General features: G+C 35.7%; 1 protein-coding gene across 1 annotated transcript in view; it reads left to right on the plus strand.

Annotated features, from left to right (window-relative positions):
* The window catches only part of CACNA2D3 (calcium voltage-gated channel auxiliary subunit alpha2delta 3), a 432,124-nt gene that overhangs the window by 403,067 nt on the left and 4,501 nt on the right, over positions 1 to 24,556 (plus strand). The window contains exons 33-36 of the mRNA XM_086755496.1: positions 1,239 to 1,314; positions 4,903 to 4,955; positions 6,565 to 6,620; positions 10,066 to 10,177. Coding sequence (XP_086611622.1) covers positions 1,239 to 1,314; positions 4,903 to 4,955; positions 6,565 to 6,620; positions 10,066 to 10,177 — 297 coding nt within the window. The remainder of the gene's footprint in view (positions 1 to 1,238; positions 1,315 to 4,902; positions 4,956 to 6,564; positions 6,621 to 10,065; positions 10,178 to 24,556) is intronic.

Raw genomic sequence — 24,556 nt, forward strand, 5'->3', positions numbered from 1 at the left:
TAAGCTTTTAGTGATGGTTGCTGTCACAAAATTAGATCAGAAAAATTATATACAGTTTCTACCACAATGGATGATGACATTTTATTGGTATGGGTTGCAGCGTTTCATGGCATGCAGTGCAGAATGCCTCATGGTGATGCTGAATGCATTTCATGACCTGTTTTGGCAGCTCCTGGGACATCGTTTCCATAGACGAATTTGTGTGCTCTCCTTTCCTGTTCCCTAGAAGCAAGGCACACATTGCAAAATGTTGAAGTCCCATCTCATACATCTATAAGCCATCTATGTCCAATTGTGTTCCTTTGCCCCTCTGATGATGCAAAAGTCAAATGGATATGTACAAATAATATGAATAACTTTTATATATTTACACTTGTTGCAACTTATCAGCTAAAGAGTCTTTACTAGATGTTAAATGCTTTTTATGTGGATGGATATAGCTAATTAATTGTTCTATGGACAGACAGATTTAGACGAACAATCACGATTCCATATACTATTTCTGAGTTCTGGATTTTACATTTAGATCTCTGAAGCGTATCAATGATGAGTAAAATCACAAGCAGAAAGAAATTTCCCTGTTTACTATGCATCTGAGGAGGCTTCTAGCGTATGTTGACTACAGTAGGTACTTGACATGGAATACTATGCCCTCATGAAAAGAAGAAAAAGCAAACCCAGCCTGCTTCACTTATCTGTACTGTGAACACACCGAAATTTCACTTCTCTCTTCTTTGCAAGCAACACCATGTTTTTACAAATTAGTTGTGCACTGAGAACCGTAGAAGTGTCTTTTTCCCTTTACTGGAGTTCAGGAATGGTTTGTTGTGAGAAGCCCCTCAAATGCATAGGTTCTTTCACTTTCTGGGACTAAATGTGCTGATTTCAGTCCAGAACCAATTGTTTAAGCATCGTGTTGAATGTGTATTCTTCTCCTGCTCATATTGTTTCTATCATTGTGTGTTACGCTGTATGTGTATCTTTCCTGGTTTCTCCCACTTTATGCTTTTGCTTTGTTCTGTAATCTGATAAAATCCTTACAAAGTTTTCACAATGTTTCTTACCTTTATTCTCCTTTGTGCAATCTCTATTTTAACAATCCCTTTCCCTCTTTTTCCCTGCTGCTGTTACAATTTTTATTTTCCTGTCTACTTTGTGGGCAGACTGTTCCATATCATCACTTTTATTTCACTGTGTTTTCTTCTTTTAGTCAAGAAGTTTTCTGTTCTTCTCTGTAGAATTACACTTTATGACTACCAGGCCATGTGTAGAACAAACAAAGAGAGTAGCGACAGTGCCCATAGCTTACTGGACGTAAGTATAGTAAATTTTCTGAGCACCTTTCCATGCAATCATCAAGAAAATTGTTGCAAATATCTCATGGCCATTGTAAGCCCATTATTTTGATTTGGAATGCTTACAGTTCCTGCATTTATCCTAGTGCATACAAGGAATGGTTCATTATAAACAAATGCAAAGTGTTAAGCATTTTCAAGTTCGAATACTTACACAATCAATTTTAATTCTAGGCCACCATTCCTGAGGTTCTGTCAGCAGGTTCTTTGCATCATACGAATACTGCTTCTTAGGACTTTGTAAATTTGGCAATAGATTGTGCTTTGTCTGGGGGACTGGAATCACATATGCCTTTTCTATATGTAAACACACATGCAGAAATAGAATTCTAATTAAAAATTGAGAATTTCAGTGCATTTAAACCGTTGTCTTGCACTCAGATCTGAATACAAACCCCATCCCTCTGCAAGGCCTGATTAGGGTCAAGCTGAGACTTGCAAGGGCGACACTTCCTTGTTGCTAAATTTTATATCTAGGGAATATCCCCAAGAGTATTTTATAATTATCTATATGTTTTACTAATTGCTATAATAATTTATCAGAACTGATAAGGAATTAGATAAAGTATAGTTTTTGCTTATTAAAAAGGAACCATTTTAACAAATATATGATGGTATTAGCATGAAAAATTCTTATGTAAAGACAGCAGCAAAACACTAGCAATTTTACTCGCCTGGAAAAGTTATCTGATAGTATTTCTGAATGCACAGGGATCTAGCTAAAAATAAGCCTACACATAGTTAAACTGTTGAGTAAATATCAAAGTTCTGGCAACTTCCAAATGTTTATATACAGTTTCTGTAGTTTAATAATCATATTCATCTTGCAATGTTTTTATTTACATATTTACATAACTCTATGTTTTTCAAATACCTGCAAATTTGGATTGACTGCACATATCAGTCTGTTATCTGCTAAAGCCTGAACCTGAAAAAAGCCTCTCTTGACATCATAATAAGTACCAGGCTGTGCAGTGAGACTTAATTTCTCAGTTAAACAGAATGGGATGCTGTGAATCACATTTGCATGAAGATTTTTAAAATATGTTACAACTCTTAGCAAAAACCTTCCATCATAGGGCTTGGGGATTCAGCTCAGTTTGCAAAAGCACCCAGCATGTAAAGCTGCAGTATTTCTCTCTTACAAGTGGGATTTAATCCAAGAGATTTTCACTATTGCAATTTTTGTCCAGGCTGTGTTTATGGAGAAAAAACTGCAACTGTTGTGGGATACATGGAGACATGGCGAGCATGTTCTTTCTTTATTTTTTTTTAAGATAACCAAACTCTTCTTTAAATTTCAAGTGATTTTTTGTGATGTTCAACATGAAAGATGGGCAAAGCTTTGGTTATTTTATTATTTTCCAATTGATTCTGTCACTTCTAATAACCATGACTTCAGAGAAAGTATAAAGAGAACTTGCATTAAAACCAGATAAGTCTAGATTCCTCAAAAGTATTTTTTCCTGGTTTTATGCCCAGTTTTGTGCATATAGATCAGGTTATTAGGCAATATTCAGCACAGTTTCTACGTAAGCAAAATGTTTGTTCACAACTGTTTATCCTTCCTTTTGAGAATTATGGTTTTACAAATACAAGAATAGATATAGAGACAAGACTGAGACTCTAAAAAGTTTGTATTTTAAAGTGGAGTGTGGCCATCAAAGACTGTATTGACTACTAAAGGATCTACCACAACATTCAGCCAAAATCATGGAAAACAGATGTCAGGGCTGGACCCCTCCTTCTATCAAAACCTTTCAACTCTGGAACTAAAATTCTAAATTAGGGATGGACTGGATTTCTAGATCACTTGTTTCATTTCTTTACCAGTATAGGATTGCTTCTTAAAAGATATCTAGATACTTCATTATTTAGCATATTTTCTTGTTTTAATTTATTCAGGTCCTAGAAAACTCTCCATAGAACCACTTTGTTGCAAATGTATCAGTGCCACAGAGTCACCCAGCCCAATTCCTTTGGCTTTCAATGGTGCTTCAGGTAGATAGTGAGAATAAAACTCCTACAGTTTTTGCTGCAGTTTTTGAGGGAACAGTCTTTGAGTAGAAAAGGCTGTCTTAGTAAAATCACATTTCATGAAAATGCATTTCTATCAATGTAATGAAACGTTTTTCCAGTAACATTTTGAAAAAAAAAATATTTTTCTAATTTTCTAGTCATATTATTGAAAATTTTGTCAGATATATTGAGATTTCAAATTTTATTTTAGTTCTTTAGTTTTATTAAAATAGTTTTAAAATACATAGTATATTTTACATTAAATATGCATTGTTCATAAATAATAAAAGAAATGTATTTTTTTACACTAAATCATTTGTCGCTATGAAAACAAAAGTATGCAACAAAGCTACTTACTTGGGTGTGAAGTTTCAGGTCTTCTGATTTAGAATGATAATAAATAAGATGTCCCATAGAGCTGATTTTTTTTTTTTTCATTTTGTGTCTAGGAAAGACTTGTAGCTTTTTATCTTTTCCTGTAAGACAGTCCTTAATAGGAGAAAATCTTTACTGTCTTGGGCATTATGCATTCTGCTGCCTTGCTATTTCAGCCTTTCATGCCACTGACTGGCACTAGTTCATTGGCTCTGAGTTATCAGCCCTGTGCAGAAATATTCTTTGTGGCCTTTGAAAACTTTAAATGGCCGGTTACTGCTATGCAAAATGGCACTGCTTCAGTAAGGTACTTATTTGGGATGGTTAAGCATGATTTTAGATATCTGAGTAAGTCAATATGACTTCTTACATGTGCTAAAATATTCTGTTCATATGAAATCTAAAAAGTCTGCAAAGTTTTATGCATCTAGGAGACCCTAACACAAACGAGTGAGACAAGGATAGTGTCCTTGCCAAATTTCTGGAAACTGACTTTTCTGCCTGAAATTCTTTCATAAAAGAATAATCCTATTTATATTATTTTAAAAAATAAAATACTCAAAATGTAGTACAGTACTATAAACACAGGATTTTCAAAGTATTTGTTGTATTTGTCATGATTCAGAAGAAAAAAAAAAGGGAGAAGAGAAGAATCTCAAAAACTACTTAAAGTGCTTACAACTAAGCCTTCAATATGACACAGATAACTTCATTTAGGTAAATTCAAACTTCAGAAGCTTTTGCTAGCCTGCTTAGACTGAGGTAATGAATAGAGATTTACATTTTAGAGAGGCAAGTCTGTCAATTGCAGCCTAAGAAAAGCTCATACTGTCTACTGGAGCTGTTCCTCCAGCAATAGCCTGGGAAATAGGAACCCCTAGAGGTTAAATATTTAAGAATCACTTGCAAAAATTTCCTTTTCTAACTGATAATCTGTGTATATAACCAACCACATTAAAAGGAAATTGCATTACTGTATATGTTAATATTCAATATAAGAATATTTGCTTCTTCATAAGAAAAAGTTGTTGTTCTTTTTCTCATGGTACCCATACATTTGAATATCCATAACATTGTCTTTACATGATGAATTCAGTTAAGATACAAATACTGCATGATTTGCCTTTTTATTAAATGAGTTGCTTCTCTTCAGCCTTATAATGCCTTCTTTGCTGCAGTAAAATGGATTATGACTGAGCTTGTCTTGTAAGTAAAATTTATCAAGAATTTAATGAATATTTGTATGAATCAATGAATATTTATACTTTTTCATACTTAATGAATAGTTGTACTTTTTGCCTTTGCCATACATTGTGCTGATTCTGTTATATAAATTGAAATATACTGATTTTTTTTTTGCTTTCCAATTTTGCATTGTTAAAATCTGAAAGAAAAAAAAGGTTATATGAATACACAGTTACACTTTTTACATTATTCATGGTCTTCACATATATCCATATGTCTTTGCTTAGTAAGTCTCACAGATCGCAATATATAAACCAAATTAATTATTGTGGTTACTGTTAAATTTTACATAAATGTCTGGCTGTAATGCTGCTTGAGTGGGCTGTTGTCAATACAGGAAACTGGTATAGTGATTTGAGATATATATATAGAGAGAGAGTATTGTTTGTCTCTTCATGAATTTCTGTAAGACGGACCTTTTACCGTATATGCCAGGTAAGGTGTACTCTGGATTTTGCTGAATTTTTTTTACCTGACCTATTTCTTCTAACATTTCAAGTTAATACATAATGAGCATTGCCTTTAAGAGAGATTGCCTAAGAAATCACAGAGAAATATCATATGGAGAAGAGGAAGCTTTGAAATGTGTCTTGTATTATTAGACTATGTGTTTTATTATTGTTCATATCAGAGAGTAGAGTTGCAGATTTAAATGAATTTTATTTTCATTGAAATAGAACTAATTTTTTCTTGTAGTAATTTCATTTTAATTGTAAAATATATGGGCTTTCACCAAAGTTTGGAAATAAGAATTGAAGAGAATTAACTGAATGACTATTGTCAGAGGGCAGAGATTGATCTTAAATGGAACTTTCAAAGTAAATATCAGGGAAATAAATGTTAAAATGAGACTTTGATGCTAGCTATAACAGCTTCAAAAATTTCCCGAAACTTTCTGTGTTTATAAATATTGTATTTTCATGACCATACGATAAACTGGATGTTGGTTTCACATTCTTTACACTTACAATAACTGATAGACTGACACATTTCAGTCCATTCTTCAAAGTAAATTGCAAGATATTTTAGTGGGAAAATACATTCTCTGCATGTCTAGTTAGAGTTTATTAGACACTGGTTAATCAGTCTTTTCTGCTCCTAAAAATAAATTAGTTTTATTATTTTAGTTCCAGAATTAATATAAGAAAGTATTTTATGTGTACTCCTGTACTGTAGCCACGACCTTTATAATCCTATGGTCTTTTACTAGAGAGTTAAAAAAACTTGCATCATGAAGAAATAATGTTCAGTAATATTCAACCGTAAAAGTACTGTATGCTGCCATGCATTGAGAATTGTAATGGACACTTCAAATAAGATCAATAATATAAATTAAAAATAGATAAATCTACTGATGGGTTTAATTTCCAAATAAATTCTCAATGGTAAGACACAAGCCAGCGAAAAGAGAATAGTAATAGTTGATTATCCCAGAGTTATGCTAGTAACATGAATTTCTGTTCTGTGTTAGCTTTTATTTAAAATAGGATTAATGGTATTGAACTACTTCCAGTTTAGTGTTTTGAAAACATTCTGTGGGATAATACGAAAACTCTAATGATTTCTTTAGGTTCCTTGTGGAATTTAATTTATGCAGTTGGTGGCACTCTGATCTAACAGCAAAAGGTAAGTGCAGTTGTGGGTTTTTTTTCTCCTGGCTGTAATGTTAGAAATGCCTGGATTAAATTGGGTTTTTTGAAATTGAGATGTGCATAAAATGGTTTACATTAAATGATAGATGTCTGATAAGAATAGTTTTTCTCCCACGTCAGCATCCTGCTCTTTGTTAGTGTTTCCCAAAACACCAAGTAATTAAGATCTTCTATGAATAACAACAAAGTGCTCGTGTGTACTCTAGGAATACAGTACACTACTATAATGGAAAAGTTAAAATAGTAGATAATTATTAAATATATTTTTAAGAAGTTTCTCTTCATTCCAAAACAGCTTTGTGAATAAAGGAATTATATTAGCCTTTTTCTGCTTATACTATACTTTTTCTAGAGCTGCTGTAGTATGTAGGGGGTTATTCTGCTGGAAAATGCCATTTCAACAAAAGTCCACAGGAACATGGTGATCTCAATATAATTTCATAAAGCTTAAGATAGTAAATTATATACTTTTATTTTTAAACAAGATTGGTTAAAACAATATTTTGTTTTATCATTCCATTCAAAGTAGACATTTTAAAGTTATAAAAACTAGATGAATTAAAATTCAATTTAGTCAAAATAATTTTTTTAAATGTGGAGGCTTCATTTGAAATCATAATGAAATTTTAACAGTTCGTTTAAGTACTGGAAGTTTTAAATGTCAGCTGTCTCTTATATTTTAGCAGACTTTTTATGGCATTTCAGAAGTGTTGCTCAAAAGTAAAGGGCTAATTTACAATAGCAATGCTCTTCAGTTGTCTGTTTCATAGGCAAATTATGCTGCATGCCATTTACCGGTATCGCGATTTAAACTGCATCTTCAGCCTCATATTTGCAGATTTACGTATTCTGTAGCAAACCAGGGGATAAAATCACTACTTTAGGCTTCAAGTTTATATTTGCATTGCCTGGATACTAGGCTGTCTTTATGCTCAAAAAATTCTCTGTCTGAAGATAAGGTACTGGGAAAATGGAACATACTGATGCCCTGGAATATTCCAGCATCCCCTGTAGTAATAAGATGCTGGAGCTATTCTAGCAGGGAGATCCATCCTGGACCAACCCGAAAGTATAGCAGTAACTGCCTAACATGTTGTAAACACTATGTAGGGAGAAGGGGAGGCTGAGATGGGTGTCTGCTGGAGGTGAAGATTTGATAAGAGTCTTCTGGAAACTTAGATGCATGAACTTTATTTAGCCTTTCCCATACTGATGTAAGCTGTACACTGCATTGCAACACTGAAGCCAATTCTGTGACGTGGACAATGAGCTTGTTGTAGGTTGGATGCACATACACAAACAGAGCTTCTTGCGAACCAGCCAGACACTATTTGCTTGTAAGGCTGCTTCGTAACCAGCAGTGCCTAGACAGATCTTCTAAAAACCAAGACTAACTTCCCAGTGGTTTCCCTAGTTATGATGAAATATGTCTCTTACACTGCTGGCTGTGAAGGACAGTAGGGATTGCTGTGCTAGACCCAGAAAGTGCAAAACTGTTCCTTTTATCTGAAAAAGAATGGCAGGTCTTAGTCCTTGGTGTTTGCAGAACAGTGCAATGCAGCCTGAGTAGGGAACAGGAAACTTTTTTTCATGGTTTTTTTGGATGTGTACTCTATAAATATGCCTTAATATGTCCTGGAATGGTCCAATGGCACTTGCATTGTGTGTTAGGGAAACTACCCTTTAAGGACAGCATCCCTCTTCATCTCATGAAAACGAATATCTGTATTTTAAGCATGCACTAACTACAGAAGACAGGCATTAATAACTTGCAACCTTTCTTTTCTTAAAGGTAAAACAATCACTACAGCGCTTTGGCACATAAGTATGATTGAGGGATTTTCATTCATGTTTTAGTTGAAAGTGAAGTTTTAACTACACAATTAACTTACTTCAATTCTTTGATGAGTATGGAAAATACCCCCTCATCACACTTATTGGAATATTGTCATTTTTATGATACTGCTTGCCCAGCTCAAAACTAGTCAGGTAGCAAGTGATAGTTGTTAGGAAACCAACATGTGTTAGCAAAGCAAAAGCTAATGAACTCACAGGGTTTTTTTTACATAACAATGCTTAACAAAACTCAGAAAAAGACCCAATTCTTCTAATTTGGAAATTACTCCCTGCTCAAATTTTGACAATGATAGAACACCACATATTATGAAGATCCTAAAGGGTCCTCACACACCTGCCAATTTACCAAATGAAAAATACTTCTGCACAAGATCTTGTAATCTCAATCACATTTGTAAATGAGAAAGAAACTGATGCCCTAAACCATGGGCAACCCCATCACCTTCTGGACTCTAACGAGGTGGACCCATGGATCTCTGACAGTCTCTTTGTTACACAAGCCATATGTTGATATAAGTGAGGGCAGAACCAAAATACAGGTGATAAATTTCAGTCATTCTTGGAAAAGGATAAGGAGAAAAGAAGAGAAAGGGGGAAGGTGCAGTAGAGGTAGTTGGACAATTCTTAAGAAAATGCTAAATTGTTAAATAAATCACGACCATAGTGAAAACATCAGAAATAACAAAACATTTCTGACCAACTTTAGTACCTCCCTTGAGATCTGTGCACTTGGGGGAATATTTTTAAATTACACACAAATATTACAAACAGCTCAGAAGTGCATGTCATAGTGCGTGGTTGCACATGCAGTTTTGCTCCTTCCCTGGGCACTGTGCAACAGATATACCGCTGGCTCTGAAACAGATTATATTGAATGGAAGATCTGTCGAGTCCAAGAGCCTGTTCAGTGTAATCTATTTTTGTCATACTTTGTCTTGTTTTCTCTCTTAGCAATTAGTTTAAGATAGGCTTAACATTTGTGCTGATGTGCAAGTGTATCCCTATGTTAAAGAAGAATGAAGGACTGGGGAGGAAAAAGAAAGGGAATGAAGGAGAAACATTGTCCAACAGATATATCAGCGTGAGAGTCTGAAGAGCTGCCTTCAGTTCCCAGCTTTGCTGCTGTCCTGTAGTTTGACCTTGAATGAGTCTCACTGATTCCTGGTACCTCAGTTTCCCAGTCAAATAAATTTAAACTCCCATACGTAATAGTTAGTGATGCACAACATCACTGAAATAAAAGTGACAGTAAGTCCATCTTGAATCTACAGAGAAAGCCTGTGTGTAAATGTAAAGTAGCTTGGCAATGGCTAAACCATGAATAACTACTTTAACAGATATGTCTTACAAAATTACATTTTACATTCCATGGATAAACTTTTTTTTATATAATTGAAAAAAATAGAGTTATGCACTGCCTAGGAAATCTCACAGGGTGGCAGAAGCTGAGTAACATTTCCGTTCTCTCCGAGTTCTGTAGTACAGCATCTCATGTTGTTCAGAATTTTGTGTGCTGTTCTTCCCGTGTTAACATCAAGATATTTTTTTTCCCGTGCCTATAGCGCAGAGGTTGAAACAAACCCTAGAGCCCTGTGATACTGAATATCCAGCTTTTGTCTCTGAACGCACTATAAAGGAGACCACGGGGAATATTGCTTGTGATGACTGTTTCAAGTAAGCCCTTTCAATTTTTTTTATACAACTGTTTGTGACAAAGCAGTAAAACTGTGAATTATTCAAGGTTATGTTGAAGAACATACAAGTCTGTTATGTTTTATCTTATATAATGACCTTGGTCAGAGTGTCATTTCTCTTATTACAGGGATCATTTAAAAGTTTGTTACTCTTTAAATTAAAGCAATGCCTAGTATTTTCTACCAAAAAATGTAAAACCAGTAGAGGCTTATGCTAATTTCAAAGAACAGTGAATGTTTTAAGATTTTTCCTGGACACAGGCAACATCCTAAGGGAATGTTCTGTAAAGATTTCGATACAAGGAGGTTAGTGCTGTTAGCGCTCCTGTACGGGAGTGAAACCCTGCAGGGTAGGTTGGAAGTTCCCTTGAGGTACAGTGAGATCTGGTTGTTTTACTTGAATGCCAAACAGTGTTTCCTTCTTAGAATTCTTAGGCTGAAAGAGTGGGAGAGGATTTCAGTGCTGGGAAGCTGACTTAATAGCAACAAATCTCATATGTCAGTGCTGCAACCTTGTCGGTTCTGCCAGTTCTCCTGTAAAGTTCTCCCTCATAGGGTTAAAAGAAGAGAAAGACTTCAGTCTAGCTTTCCCCCTTCCTACTGAAAATGTCTTTTCTATGCATTTAGTGCCTAAGTGCAGTGGCATTTTTACTATAGTTATGGTACATTTTAATTGAAGAATTGCATAGCTGTTGTTTATGCAAAACTCTGTTCTTCAGTAAGTCCCTTAAAAGGGAACCCTTTAATTGAATCTTCTTTATCCTGAGAGGTCATCATTGCAAAGGATATTAGTATTTACAGCAATAATTTGTCTATCAATACAAATGCCACAAAGAATTTATAAGTCAAACAAAAATTGTTACAACTCTCCCTTTCCAGGCTAAATCAATATGCAATTAGCAAATAAAGGTGAAAACTACTTCTCTTTGAAGTCAATAATTGTGCTTCTGGACTTGCTTCTACATTTTCTCCTTGATATCTTCATTATTTTAAAACAGAAAATAGGAGTAAGTACACTGGAGATATATTTTTAAACGCTAATTTCACTTCTAATTTGTGGCTAACCAACTTTTAATTAAAAGGAAATTATTAATGTCTAGTATGAATAATTGTTTTTATATTGCTTTGTGGCATAGAAGTACAAAAGTTCTTTGTAAATTGATGCGAGGGAAACCTTTAAGTGTAACAATAGGTCCCACCACCTGAAAAGTACAAACTCAACAAAATCAAGCTGTGACTTTTCCACTTGACATATCAAATACAATGTATGTTACCCTGCTATGAGTGCTTCATGCCAGCATTGTGGAATTCAAGCTGCCTTATTTTGTGATCATTTAGCAAAAGATTACTGAGAATTTGTGCGATAAGTTATCACACATCTCTTATGTTGAAATATTGCAAACAGACATGATTCCATGAAAAGAATATTAATTTAACAGGTTTTCTCAAAGGAATGCAGATTTCGGTCTGTCTTCTTAGGTAACTTCAGGTCAAAGGAAATAACTTTCAAAAATAACACAATTCTGCAATACTTGGACAGCACTGAATTGGAAACTGAGTTTAGTGAAAATTATAGTATTTCAAAAATAATGCGCTAAGATCTTTTTCATAGAAAAACATTTTGTGTTCCGCAGTGGAACAAAAAAATAAAACCCTGTGAGTTACAAACTGATCTCAAGGCACCCATTATTTTTCTCCACAAGCAATGGCAAAACCTAAAGAAATAATCCAGAAGAACTATTAGATTCTCACGGGAAAGTTCTTCGTTATAGCATTTACCCACTGTCATTAACAATCTACAAATTGCATCTAAGATTGCAGACTGCATTGGATTCCAAATATGTTTGTTATAACCCAGGACACTTTCCCGCAGAACAGCTCAGGAATTTGACCCAAAGTCCTTTGTAGACCTACATCTTCTGACCTAGTTTTCTGTTTCATGGCCTCAGTACCAATAAATATTTTTATAAGCAAGTGTATTGCTTAATACTTGTAATTTAAGAATGATGGGCTCAATCAGTCAAAATTAGGGCTCAACCTTATATGCAGTGAGTCTTGAACTGACACTGTGTTCAGTGGTTAATCTGCACAGCATCTTCTGCTTACTTGCTGCTCTCAATTCAGATCCCTTTGAGTCAGTGGGATTCTTTTCTGTGTCCTCCTTGGATTGTGTTATAGATTAATCTGTTTGTGATATATAGATATAGATATATATATACACACGCTTGCAAATCTTGATGACAAATAGAAAAAGATATTAGTAAGTATTTAGCTGAATATATACCCACTCAGGGAAAACTTATCTACCCACTCTTGAAAAACACCGGAAAAGGCACTATATTGTGAACAGATTTGCCAACAAAAGTTGAGCAAATACTCTGCTGCAAGAAAGTTTGTGTCACAAGTCACTCATTCAAGTCACTGTCTTTTGTTCCTACAGTGTCAGACACTATAGAGCCCTTGTCCGAGAAAGGAGACTAAAAGCAGTCTCTTAGTAGAAGTAAAAATGATGAGTGATGTTAATTGAAACCATATAATGTTACTTAGATAAGACATTTTGGAGTACAATTACTGTGTTATTGCTAACAAAGTCACAGTCATAGTCAAGAAGGTCACACAGTAAGAGTCAGAGGCTCAGTCGTATTCCGTACTGGGTGTGCTGTTACCAATGGTGTAGAAACACTCCACGCATCACAGATACAAAGGGGAACAGTTACCAACTGTAGTTATGGAAGCTAAGACTTGCTCTTAACCTTTCCAATCATAATTTTTAGTCATGAGTGCTGGTATTTAAATCAAAGTATCCTCACAAATAAATAGCTCAGTAAGAAGGACTACTTGCTAATTACTTCATAAATAGCTGGCTCACCTTTTCAGCCATTTCTGAAAACTTAATCAATGGAAAGGCACCTATACACTTAAGCGGACTTTGAGTCAGGCAGTAAATGTATACAGACATATAAAGTACACTCTCTATATGTAAACTTATCTCTTACTAGCAAAAAATAAATGCTACTTTGGGATAATTTGCAATGTTTAAAAACAATTTTCAAAAATATAGGTTTTATTAAGAAAGCAGGAGCCTAAAAGAAAATAAGAATTAACATAAGAATGTCATTAGGGTCAGGGTTTGGCTGTCCCACCCCATAATTTGTTGTTATTCAATATCCCAATGATTATTAAATTAATCTGTTATTTTAAAAGTAGTCAAAAACAAGTCAACCCACATTTTCTAAACACTGTCAACAAGAGAGAAAAACTAGGATTTAAAAAAAAAATCTGAAATGCTTTCATATTTTCCACTAAGCTATTCCTTTTTGTAGAAAAAAAAAAAAAACAACCTTAAAAAATAGAGATGCATTACTTCTGAAAACTTGAATGATGGACTGTTGAATGTTCTATGGCAGCTTCAGTGTTGGAAATAGTTAACTGCTAAAGAGAAATGTTTTTTCTTTATCAACGTCAACTGGCACTCTTTCTATTGAGTCAGAGCTACACTAATGCCAAATGCACTTGGTATGGGTTTTAAAGGCATTGTGCTGCTCAGAGATGTGGTTTTGGTTAGATACTGAATTTGAAATCTTCGGCTAAATAAGCACCATAACGCTCCGTGCAGTTTTATGAGCTATTGCCCCAACGTGTTAGCCAAATTTTAATACAAGTAAGCATGTCAACCAAAGTTCTTCCACAGTTCTTGCTTTCTGGTAATCTCATCATTGCAAAGTTTAATTGCTGATACTTAAAAAGCACTAAAAATGTCTGAGGAAAGCATCCTTAGAAATACAAGTTGGTGTTGTAAATTAGAAAGCATGATGGCTATTACGCTGTTTGACCAGAGAAGGTTACCTGATCTTTTTAGTATATCTACTCATATTTTTGGAGAGAAAACTAAAAAAGTTTTCTCTAATTGCAAATAATTTTTGTATAAAAATTTGGATGTTTTTATTTAGTTTCATTTAGGAAAATACCACTAATTTCAGCATTAACTCAAGCTGCTATGAGTGTGGGCATGGATATTCTGTACACACAGCAACTTACTCATCTGGCTATTTATACATTAAGTATATATTTTAGAATTTCAAAGTTGCAAGGCACCATTTGAGTGCATAGTTGCCAAATTTGCATGTTCAACTGTAGAAACTATGGGTATACAAATCAGGTAGCAGTTCCTCAGTCAAATGCTTAAAAATCTGCCCTTTTAACCTCTCCTGTTCATGTGTGATGACATACTGGACTTGGATGCAGATCAGAAACCCAGCCTTACTCCCAGTGACGCAGGGAGTAAAGCCCCCTTCTGTTTTAATTGCAGTGCTCATGGGTCCACAAGGTCAATACCAAAAATAAAAAAAAAAAAGTGCTTCATTCCCAGTTGATTCTTTGTGCACAGTTTTAAGACACAAAATAAAGAGAAAAGGAAATATAAAAAAGCCATATTTTCACTATGGAAGAAGGAATTATGTAGCTACAATCATCCTAACTCTAATTTTATTTGTGCAAGATGAATGTAAGTGTTCCCTTTACTTTGTTGTACATCACACGTAAATTGTCTGTTAAATTGATAGGAACTATTTATTTGATTAAACACTGCCCCCATGTATTATCTATTTGGCCCACTGGAATGTAAGCAGACAATTATTTAACAGGGAAAATCGTCAATAAACCAAATGCCTTCTTTTGCATTCATATAGACTGGGCATTGAGTGCTGTTCATTGTCAACAAAAAATAGTAAATGGCAGTGGAATTATAGTTCAGGATGACACTGAAGCCTTCATGTGGATTTATAATGGCAAATTTTGGACTCATCCGCTGAATGCGCTTATTTGGCTGTAACAGATAAATAACAACACAAATCAGATTGAGATTGTTCAGGGCATGAGTACATCAGTGTCAAGAATAGTGCAATCTGCAGACATTAAAGGGGTAATGGTTTTTAAAAACCACTTAATGTTGAGACATAGCACCATTTGCTGAAATATTACTGCATTTGTTTCTCAGTAGAAGCTTGCCAAACTGCTGTACTTGACCATGTTTAAAATGTGTAAATAAATACACAGTTCAATTTCCCATGAAATAAATAATCATTTGCCTTTTCAGATGTAGTTAGTTTACATCTAAACAAATCAGCTTGACACATAAAACAAGCAAAGCATCAAGCACCAATTTCTTCTCATCTGGAGCTCTGTCTCCATACAGCAGAGTATCCCTGTAGGTTTCCTGGTGTTTCCTGGTCTGGGCTGTAAATTATTCTGTCTTCTAGAAGACATTTTGGGTTGTATTCATTTTACTGTATCCATCTTATAGGACCTTGAAGAAAACCAAATGTTCTCTGTTTTTCACCATACTGTGTTTAGACTGTGTGTTTTTGCATGCTTACTTTTTCAGCCACCTTGCCAACTACACATGTGATACCATGTGCATAAATGGTTTTGACCTCTGCCCGTACTGAGTCTCAGGTGTGCTACAGTCAAACTGCTCACGGCTGAGCCTGGCAGTGTTGAACAGGTCTTCATTGCTGAGAGCTTGCTTAGATACGCATGGAAGTCAAGGAGTGCCTTCAAGGGAAACTGAGTATTTAGCATAGCTCAGTAGTTAATTGTCAAAGTCTCGAGAATCAAACTCCTAGTCTATAGAGTCATCTTACACCCTGTTTTGAAAATCAGATTTTCCAACTTGCAGAACACTTACGAGTGTTACAGAGTCTTTATATTTGCAGCGACAGCAGTATTAGTAGAAACATATAGTAGCCAAAACCCCCAAACTCTAGAAGATCCCAGGTTTATTCCCCTGTTCTTTCCTTGTAAAAAAAGTATCAAATTATGCAATTTAAACTGTTAGAATTATTTATTAAAGGTCTCTATACTTAGTTTAAAATCCTGTATTGTGTGTTACCCAAACATCTCCAATTGTTTGCTGAGTAACTTCCTCTTCACTCTGCTGCGACAGTGATTGTAAGTCTGTCATGCAGGTGCAATTTAAAGTCACTGTATGTGTAATTTAACTCTGGCCTTTGATACCGTATGTTTTGAATGACCAGTTCAAGAAACACTGTAAATTACTGTTTTAATTTAAGAAAATAGGTATAGGAAATAATAGGGCAAGACATATATAGGTTACCAGGCAGGTCTGTGCCTGCCAGTCTTTAGTTTAACAATCCTCTGGACAGTTTTCAAGGATTTGGGTTTTTTTTTTTTCTTAGTTTTTTTTTGTTGTTGTTTTTAAATACAAAAAGGTTTTCAATATTTCTTCTTTTTATTCAACTTTTTTTTTTAGTGTGCTTGTTGAATTCAGGTGTATTGTAGCTGCCTACAATGCACAGAATGCCACCTTACAATTGAAATAGTCTTTCATTGTTATTCTCAGTTTCTATGTTAGAGTGTTCCCCAAAAGATCAAAACCTAGGAGTTTGTTTATTTAGTTGACAAAAACATGTAAATCTGTATTCAGATTCTCTCTCTCAATTTGCTTAGCATTGTAATAATCATTTAAAAGCTAGAGAATGAAAGAATCACAATGGATCAAAGGAGAAAAAGTATATTAACTGTAAAAAAAAAAAATCTGACCATAGTAATCTTTTTCAAAGGGCATTTTTAATGTCAAGGAATATATATTGAATGAGAGGGGGACTGTGTAGAAGGAAGAGAAAGATGAGCAAATATCCAGTGGTCTTTTCTTGCAGATGTGTGCAACTTTTTTCATTAGGAGATTTCATAGTACTGACCGTGTTGTCCATCTGTGTGCATACTGTAGAAATTTGGAGATACATGAGTCAGCTTCCTAGCAATTTGCTTTATTAATGTTGTCCTTAGTTTCACTGTAGGTTTTTATTTGACAAGTTCTCTCTGAACTCCTCATTTCCCTACTTATGTCTTCCAAATCAGTCTAGAGCTGAACTGCTTGAGAAGTTTATGTGCAAAACTTCTACAAGGGAGGGTGGTGATCCCCATCCATCATAGTTACGATCAGTAGTGCTATGAAATGTAAATATCACCACTACTTGACAGTTAGCATATTTTTTCATTTTAAATTATCAGTAATAAATAGTAACAAAATGATAGATAGAAGCTTTGTAATGACAGGAAATTTTAAAAGTTGTATGAATGTTATAATATATTGAGCTGAGCAGTTGTGTATCTCGAAGATGACTTAGAACAGGACAGCTCATTAAAACTGGAAAACATTGCAGTGAATTTTTAAAGGCATACTTGTGAAGAATTGCTAACACTAGGAAAATAATTTCAGTTTATAATATATTCATACCATAGTATAGTCTGATTAATGAAAAACAATGCAAATGTAACTTAAGCATCTGTGCAGCTCTTTATAAAGGATTTGAGAGCTTAATAGATATTTAATAGCCTTTAACTTGGAAAAACAACATGAATCTTAAGACTCGAGTGCCATACAGGGAGCACTTATACATTGCCTAAAATATTATGGAGTTTTAACTAGCTATGGAGAAGATGACATGCAGTGTCATGTGGTATTTGTGAGCCTTCCTAAATCAGAGGAAATCAACTGGCTTTTTATTCTTTAAATTATATTTAGAATCCAGCTATCTAGCTTAGACATCATCTAATATTTTATAAACATTATGTGAGATGTCTCTCAATACAAACCACAGCTACTCAAGTAGGGCTAAAAGAAATACTAAAAACACGTGTTGGCTAACATGCTATAGTAGAACTACATTTTCCAGTCTGGATAACTTCTATGACCTCCCTATCATCTTCCTGCTAACCAGGTACCACTGTCAAAAAGCAAAGTCCAAGCATTAAGAGTCCTCTGATATCATTTGCTTTGTGCCAATTACTCTGTCTCCTCTGATGTTCATTGTGAGCTGTTTATCAGGGAATTAGGTACCCACTCTACCTGTGGCGTTATGCCACACTCTCAGAAGTGAGCTCAGGTTTGCTTAGGGGTATGAACCTTGACTCATAGTTGAAGTTTGTGGGATTTCTGAGCTTGATTTATTTGCAAAAATTTTGTAGTCCATTTTAAACCTAATCATCTGAAACTCACCATTATCTTACATCCTCATAGGAGCAGGCGGCTGGACTAGAAAGCTTAGGAGCATTGCCAAATTCCTTATTGCACAAAGTACTTTTTTTCATCTTGAATTCTGTATACTCAAAACTTTTGGATGTTTGTAACATTTTTAATATGCAGTTGGTAAGGTCCTCATATCCGAGCATCAGTTATTTGAGAAAGCATCCCCTGATGGATAAGGAAAGAGGAATGGCACTTACGGGGTTTCCTATCTGAAATTAAGTGGTTGCCAACCATGCCACAGCTCTCCGGGGCTGCAAGCCTTCAGCAGAAGCAGGAATGATGAGGATGATATTGTTAATGAGGATGATATTGTTAACTTAAATCCTTGATTCTAAACTTTGCTTTGAGTAGGTATGTTTATACTGACCCCAAATTGTGCTACGGATGGTTAGGCTATACGTGGTAGCGATATTTTGCTAGCATGGGGTCAGGTTGCAGGTCTGAGGCCGAGAGTTTATCTGTGGTCTGAGGCCGAGGGTTTATCTGTCTTTTTATACGAGAGAACCACTAGCTACATTTTTTTCCATATACTTTAACTGCTTCAGCTCTCAGAAATGTTGTTATTGGCATACATCTTATTTTTATAAATTGCATTAAAGATATTCCATTCTCTATCATCCTTTATTTGAAAAAAAAAAAAAAAAACAAACAAAAAAAACCCCAAGTAGCCCAATTTGACTGTGCTATAAACATTTCATTCATTCATTTAAAAAATGTGAGAAGTGAGAGAAATGTGGGTTGGAAATGTAGCCAGTAGCCTGGAAAGCACATGATAGGAGGTGGGAAACAGCACAGCGGATATTTGCACTTCAGCTGAATGCTTAAAGTTTGTTCCAGACCATCAGGGTTGAACGCTTGCAACCAACAGTTATGTGAGTAACACATATTTGAGTGCAGAGTGCACAATATTTTCCATTTAGTGTACCCTGGTGTGGGTAAGTTTTTTTTTTCTTTCTCTAAAAAATAGGAAAGATCAAATTTGACAGATATGAAATGTAATCCAAAAGTAACAACTAATCTTAATCCAAAATACTCAAACTTCATTAATGCACATTTGCACTCAAAAAATGCACTGAAATGCCTGGAGGGAAATGTCTGCGTTTACAAAGATGCTCACACATTGGAGTGCCCAGTGTGGGGGCTGAGTTGAGTGCTGAGGAAATTCAGATTACTTTTTAACATCTTTGTGCATGTGTTTAGATTGCCAATTTGAAAATATTGCCCTCAGTTTATTTCAGTTTGAACTACTCACAGTGAAATTCTTCCATGCTTCACAGGATTCATCTGCATGGGCAAAACATCTTGTAGCTAAAAGATCTTTTCTATTGCCTCCTGAAAATGATTGAAATTATTATATACATGCAATTTGTGTGCTAACACAAAAATTAGATATTATTCTAGTCATAATTTGAATGTAGGTCCCACAGTCATCACTGTAGCATTAAACAATAGTATTAAAGTATTCCTACGGTCATTACAGAAACAAATGAAAAATACATGTATGGATTTTTTTTCCTCATTAATCGGACTGTTAAGGCTCCTGAACATGAAATTAAAGATGAATCTGAACAGCCATTTAAATATTTATAGGATTAAAATCCTGCCTAAGCCATGTGTTTATTGTGACCGCATACTCTCCTGCACAGCATCTGTTGTCATGAGCAAAGATATAATAGCAACATATTTTTGTAAAATTAAATATATATATTGTTTGTAAAATACACCATAGAGATCAATAATTCTTATGAACAAGCATGTTTTAAAATGAAGCGCAATAATGCAATATTTCTGTGATAAATCAAGAATTAAGTTTTAACTAGAAGTATACAGCATTATTTTTAAACAATTTGAATTGCTTTTCATGATGTTCAAATCGTCCTCAAATTATGAAGAAATATCTTCCATTCTGCAGGATAATGGGAAGATATTTTCTCTAAAATTTTTGGTTTCTCAAGTCTATTCTTATCCTGTAAGTATCCTCAGAATTCCCTGCTGCTTGTCATTCATTTTGTTGCCTCAAACACTTTGCAACCTTCGCAACTGTCTAAAGAAGGAAGGGGAAAATGGATCTGAAAATCAGAGATCTCTGAATGCTATTATGCTATTACCATTCTTTTGTTGTTGCAATAAGTCATGTACTGGTGTCACTGGTCACCAGACAATGGCAGCATGGTTGTAAGCCGGGAAAAGGAAAATAGTTCAGTGCAGGTGACCAGGAAATGATGGTATTTGGGATCCTCGGTCTGAACAGGCCAATATGTCTGTGTCCTCCCACAGCTGTCTGGCCCACCCTCAGTCCCATACAAAATACACTGCATTCAACACATTTCTTTAAGATTGGGTGCGTCTGGGGCTGTGTAAGTGGCTGCTTATTAGTACGGAAACCTCAGGTCTGTGTTCAGTTTATATCCTGTCCAAAACTTAACATCAGTGGACGACGAAATGGATTCTCTCTCCTGCATGGGAATACAGAGGCTAAGCTGTTTAACAGTAACATCGATTTCCTTTAGTAGCAGATCTTATAGTCAAATAGTAGAGAGTAAGCAACTTAAAGGTTAAGTTTGCTTAGGTGGACAAGACACATCTCCTGCATGTTTGTGATTGAATTACCTTAGCTTTGCCTGTTATGGATCCAGCTATGTTAGGAAAAGAAAGTTGAAACCAGCAGCATTTCAGAGACAATATGTTAAGCCTACCACATACAGATTTTGCACCTTACGATTCAGGTAGTTGTAGTGAAGCCATGACCTGCACCAAGAAAGGAAATAAGTGGCTTACAGAAGGCTATGGTCCTCAGGTTGGCCAGTAAACTCCTCCTCTTACTTCAGGAGATGTAGCAGCCTCATGACTACAGCAGACAGGAAGAAAAAAGTGTCTAGCTCTGCCTTGCTCAGCACCATGCCTGTTTTCATCAATGTGGGAGATCACAGAATCATAGAATGGTTTGGGTTGGAAGGGACCCTTAAAGTCCAACCCCCCTGCAAGGAGCAGGGACATCTCCAACCAGATCAGGTTGCTCAGAGCCCCGGCCAACCTGGCCTTGAATGTTTCCAGGGATAGGGCATCCACCACCTCTCCTGGCAACCTGTTCCAGTGTTCTACCACCCTCAGTGTAAAAAAAACTTTTTCCTTATATGCTCCCTATGGTGACAAACTGTGGAGACCACCAGTGAAGCCACCTGCTACAGCAACTAGTGACCTTCTTCCCTCTGTCCCTTGCCCACAGGGCACCAACACTGTTTGTCCTGTCATCCTTGCCCGTTCCCTCCATCAAGAATATCTCCCTCCTTTCCAGGGAGGTTTGCCCCTCTCCCAGTTGCCTTAGTGATACCTTGCCACCCCAGAGGTTCAGAGGCTGGAATATGAAAGGCATAGAAAGAAGCACACAGTGTGGAAAGAGGGCAGTGCAGTAAGGGTCGTGTCAGCTCAGTCCCTACTCCTTTTCTGCCATGAGTATATCTTCTAGTTATTCCTCCTTAGAGGAGAAAGTAATTCTTACAGTACGAAAAAGAGCTGACTTTTGGAAATTAGATTGTTTGGGGTTTTTTTAAACACAGTCTGTGGAAGAAATTATTATGATAACAATATTATTTATATAATAACTATATGAAAACTTATATATTCAAGCAAAAGTAAGATGTTTAAATTGAAAAAAAAAAAACAGGTTTGAAGGTAGTGTGCTGGCTCTTTTAGAACAGGTGTTGTAGTCTGTACTTAGCTTTAGGCATAACATTTTGCCCCGTTCAGGATGCATTTCTCTGCAGGATCACTGTTCAGCCATTGAAGAGAGAGAAAGACCCTCCTGTGGAGGATGGTTCAGATCACCGAGGCCAAGTTCCTGCTCTGAATTATCCTTGAGCAGCCTGTGCCTCTGCAAGTACTCTGTTCGGGGTTGGAGATGATTACCCTTACGATGTAGGAACCTGAGCTACTTGCGTAACGGCAGCTTGTGTGACTGCCCTGCAAGATCTGAATTACAGTCCTGTTATGATGCTTTCCAAATTCTAGGCTATCTTAAAAAATTAGAAAGAACTGTCATCTGTGGGAAGAATCATTTAGCCACCAGACACACATTAAGAGTGTGCTTTCTTATCATGCCTTCATAAGCACTTTAGCAAATATAATTATGAATGCAGCAGTACTTGAATTCCAAGACTTTTCCTGTTTTGTTCCACAACAAAAAAAAATACTTTTCAAGGAACAGATTAATAAATACTTGCATTTTTGAGCAAATATTTATTATTTCCAAGTAAAACATGAAGCTGGGTTTGTTTTTTTTTTTTTACAAATCAGTTGATATGATATTTGTACAGATGTTTTTATATGGGCTGATACAGAAATAGGCTAGAAAGAAACAGATAAAGCATGTGCGATGTGAGAAAAGGCTTGTGTAATGCTCTGACTCAAAATATAGACTTTCTTGCTTTTATACCCTCTATTCTTTTTTCTTCACTAACAAAGTAGTTTGGCATGACTAGATTTTCTTCCTCCTTCTCTCTGTACTCCTTTTTAAGTATTAAATTTCTTCCTTCCTCACTTTCCCTGCAAAGGGAAGAAGCAGTTTGTGTTCAGGTCTGTTGTAAGGCTCTGAACCTGCACATCAAATAAACCAAAGTAGCTCCTCAGTGGATGAAAGAGGGATGAGAAATTATTAATAAAGATCTTTTGACTTATGTGGCTTCAACATAACAGGAACCCAAACAGTTTATTCCATTTTATATATGGAGACATGTGCAAGGCTTTTTATGTGCTGTCACTGTTGATAACAGTGATGATACTGGTATAAAGGAAAAAGGTTCAAGTCAAAAGATTTGCATTACTTAACACAAAAAGAGCTTTACCTTTATACATGAAACATTATCCATAAATATTAAACATAGGCTATTAAACATAGACTTTCTTTTAATTGTTAATCCAGCAATAAAGTTCAATGAAAGCCCTTGCTCTGTTCCCTGAGAACTGGCTCCCATATTGCCAGGGACACAAATGACAGCTAGGCCAGCAGGTGTTCAGAGATGCTTGTTGTAATTTAGACTTCAGGGACTCACAGTGGCGCTCGCTTAAAAGACAAGGCTGTTTTCATTACATTGTCAGCAGCTTTATTTCCCACTACAGTCATGGAAGCTGTTTTGCTAGAGGTTTTTCTCCCTTGCAACTGAATCTTGGCGTACGCAATGAAATGGTTTGGCGGGATATTTTAGTATTTGAAGGACTTTATTCTGACTGTGTTTACGCACCTTTTGTTTTCTGTGAATGTTCAGTTCCTGAGACTTACTGGCATGAACATTCACTGAAAATGGATTTCAAAGATGCATGCACATGTCACCATGGAAACTGAAAGCTGAACACAAACAGAAGACCTGCTGCTGGGATGATTGTGTGCTTTGTCCAGTTTGGGCATGAAAGCAGTGCCATGCGAATAATCTGAATCGCCACAGAGCGACTGCGGGGGTTATGACTGGCAGAAATGTCTTTGTCATTGACCTAGTGAGGGTAAGAATACTTCCAGACTGCGAAATGATCTTAAATTACAGCAGCTGAAAGAAGTACAATTTGCTTGTGCACATTCTATTAATAGAAAAGAAAGCTAAATTAGACTTTTTTTTTTCCCCCCTAATTATTTGCTCAGCTCAATCTCTGTCTTCATTCCTCTGTCTTCACTTGTTGATATGTTAATCCCTTGCCTGTGACCCCACAAGTCAATGACCGGTAAGGACACACAGCAGGCTTTACAACTTCATTTCAAGATTATGTTTGAGAATTGTGAAAGGGAAAATATTCACTTACTGCTTGTGGAAGAGAACGTTAACTTTTTTTTTTTCCCCCCATTTCCCTCTAGAATGGTGGGTGAGAAGCTAGTTGTACAACTTTGCAACATATTAGATAAGGTATTATTATGCACTACAGAAAAAAAATGCTACAGTGAGCCAAAAGTTTCATCTGTTTATGGCTCTTTAGATGACAGTCACATGTTCTGTGGCATCACCCACAGGTTAGACACTGCACAAATGTCTGTATGAGATAAACAGACTGTAGATTTGTGAGAATATTCACTGTTTGGTAAACTGAACCAATGTAATTAGTTGATATCTATCATATAATTCCTAAAGTATAAAAGTTTTTTTTTACTTAACCTGATATATTGCTCTTTGCAGTTCCTTTAATACATAATTTCCATCAGTCCCTGTATAAACAGCATTCCCCAAATTACCACGTCTACCAAATTTTTCTCTATCAATTCCTACAAACCTTTGTAGTTTTTGACTATTTTGTAAGAGAAGCCATATAATAATTTACACAGCATCGTAG

This window comes from Chlamydotis macqueenii, chromosome 10 (assembly GCF_036417535.1).
Source record: "Chlamydotis macqueenii isolate bChlMac1 chromosome 10, bChlMac1.mat, whole genome shotgun sequence".
NCBI lineage: Eukaryota > Metazoa > Chordata > Aves > Otidiformes > Otididae > Chlamydotis > Chlamydotis macqueenii.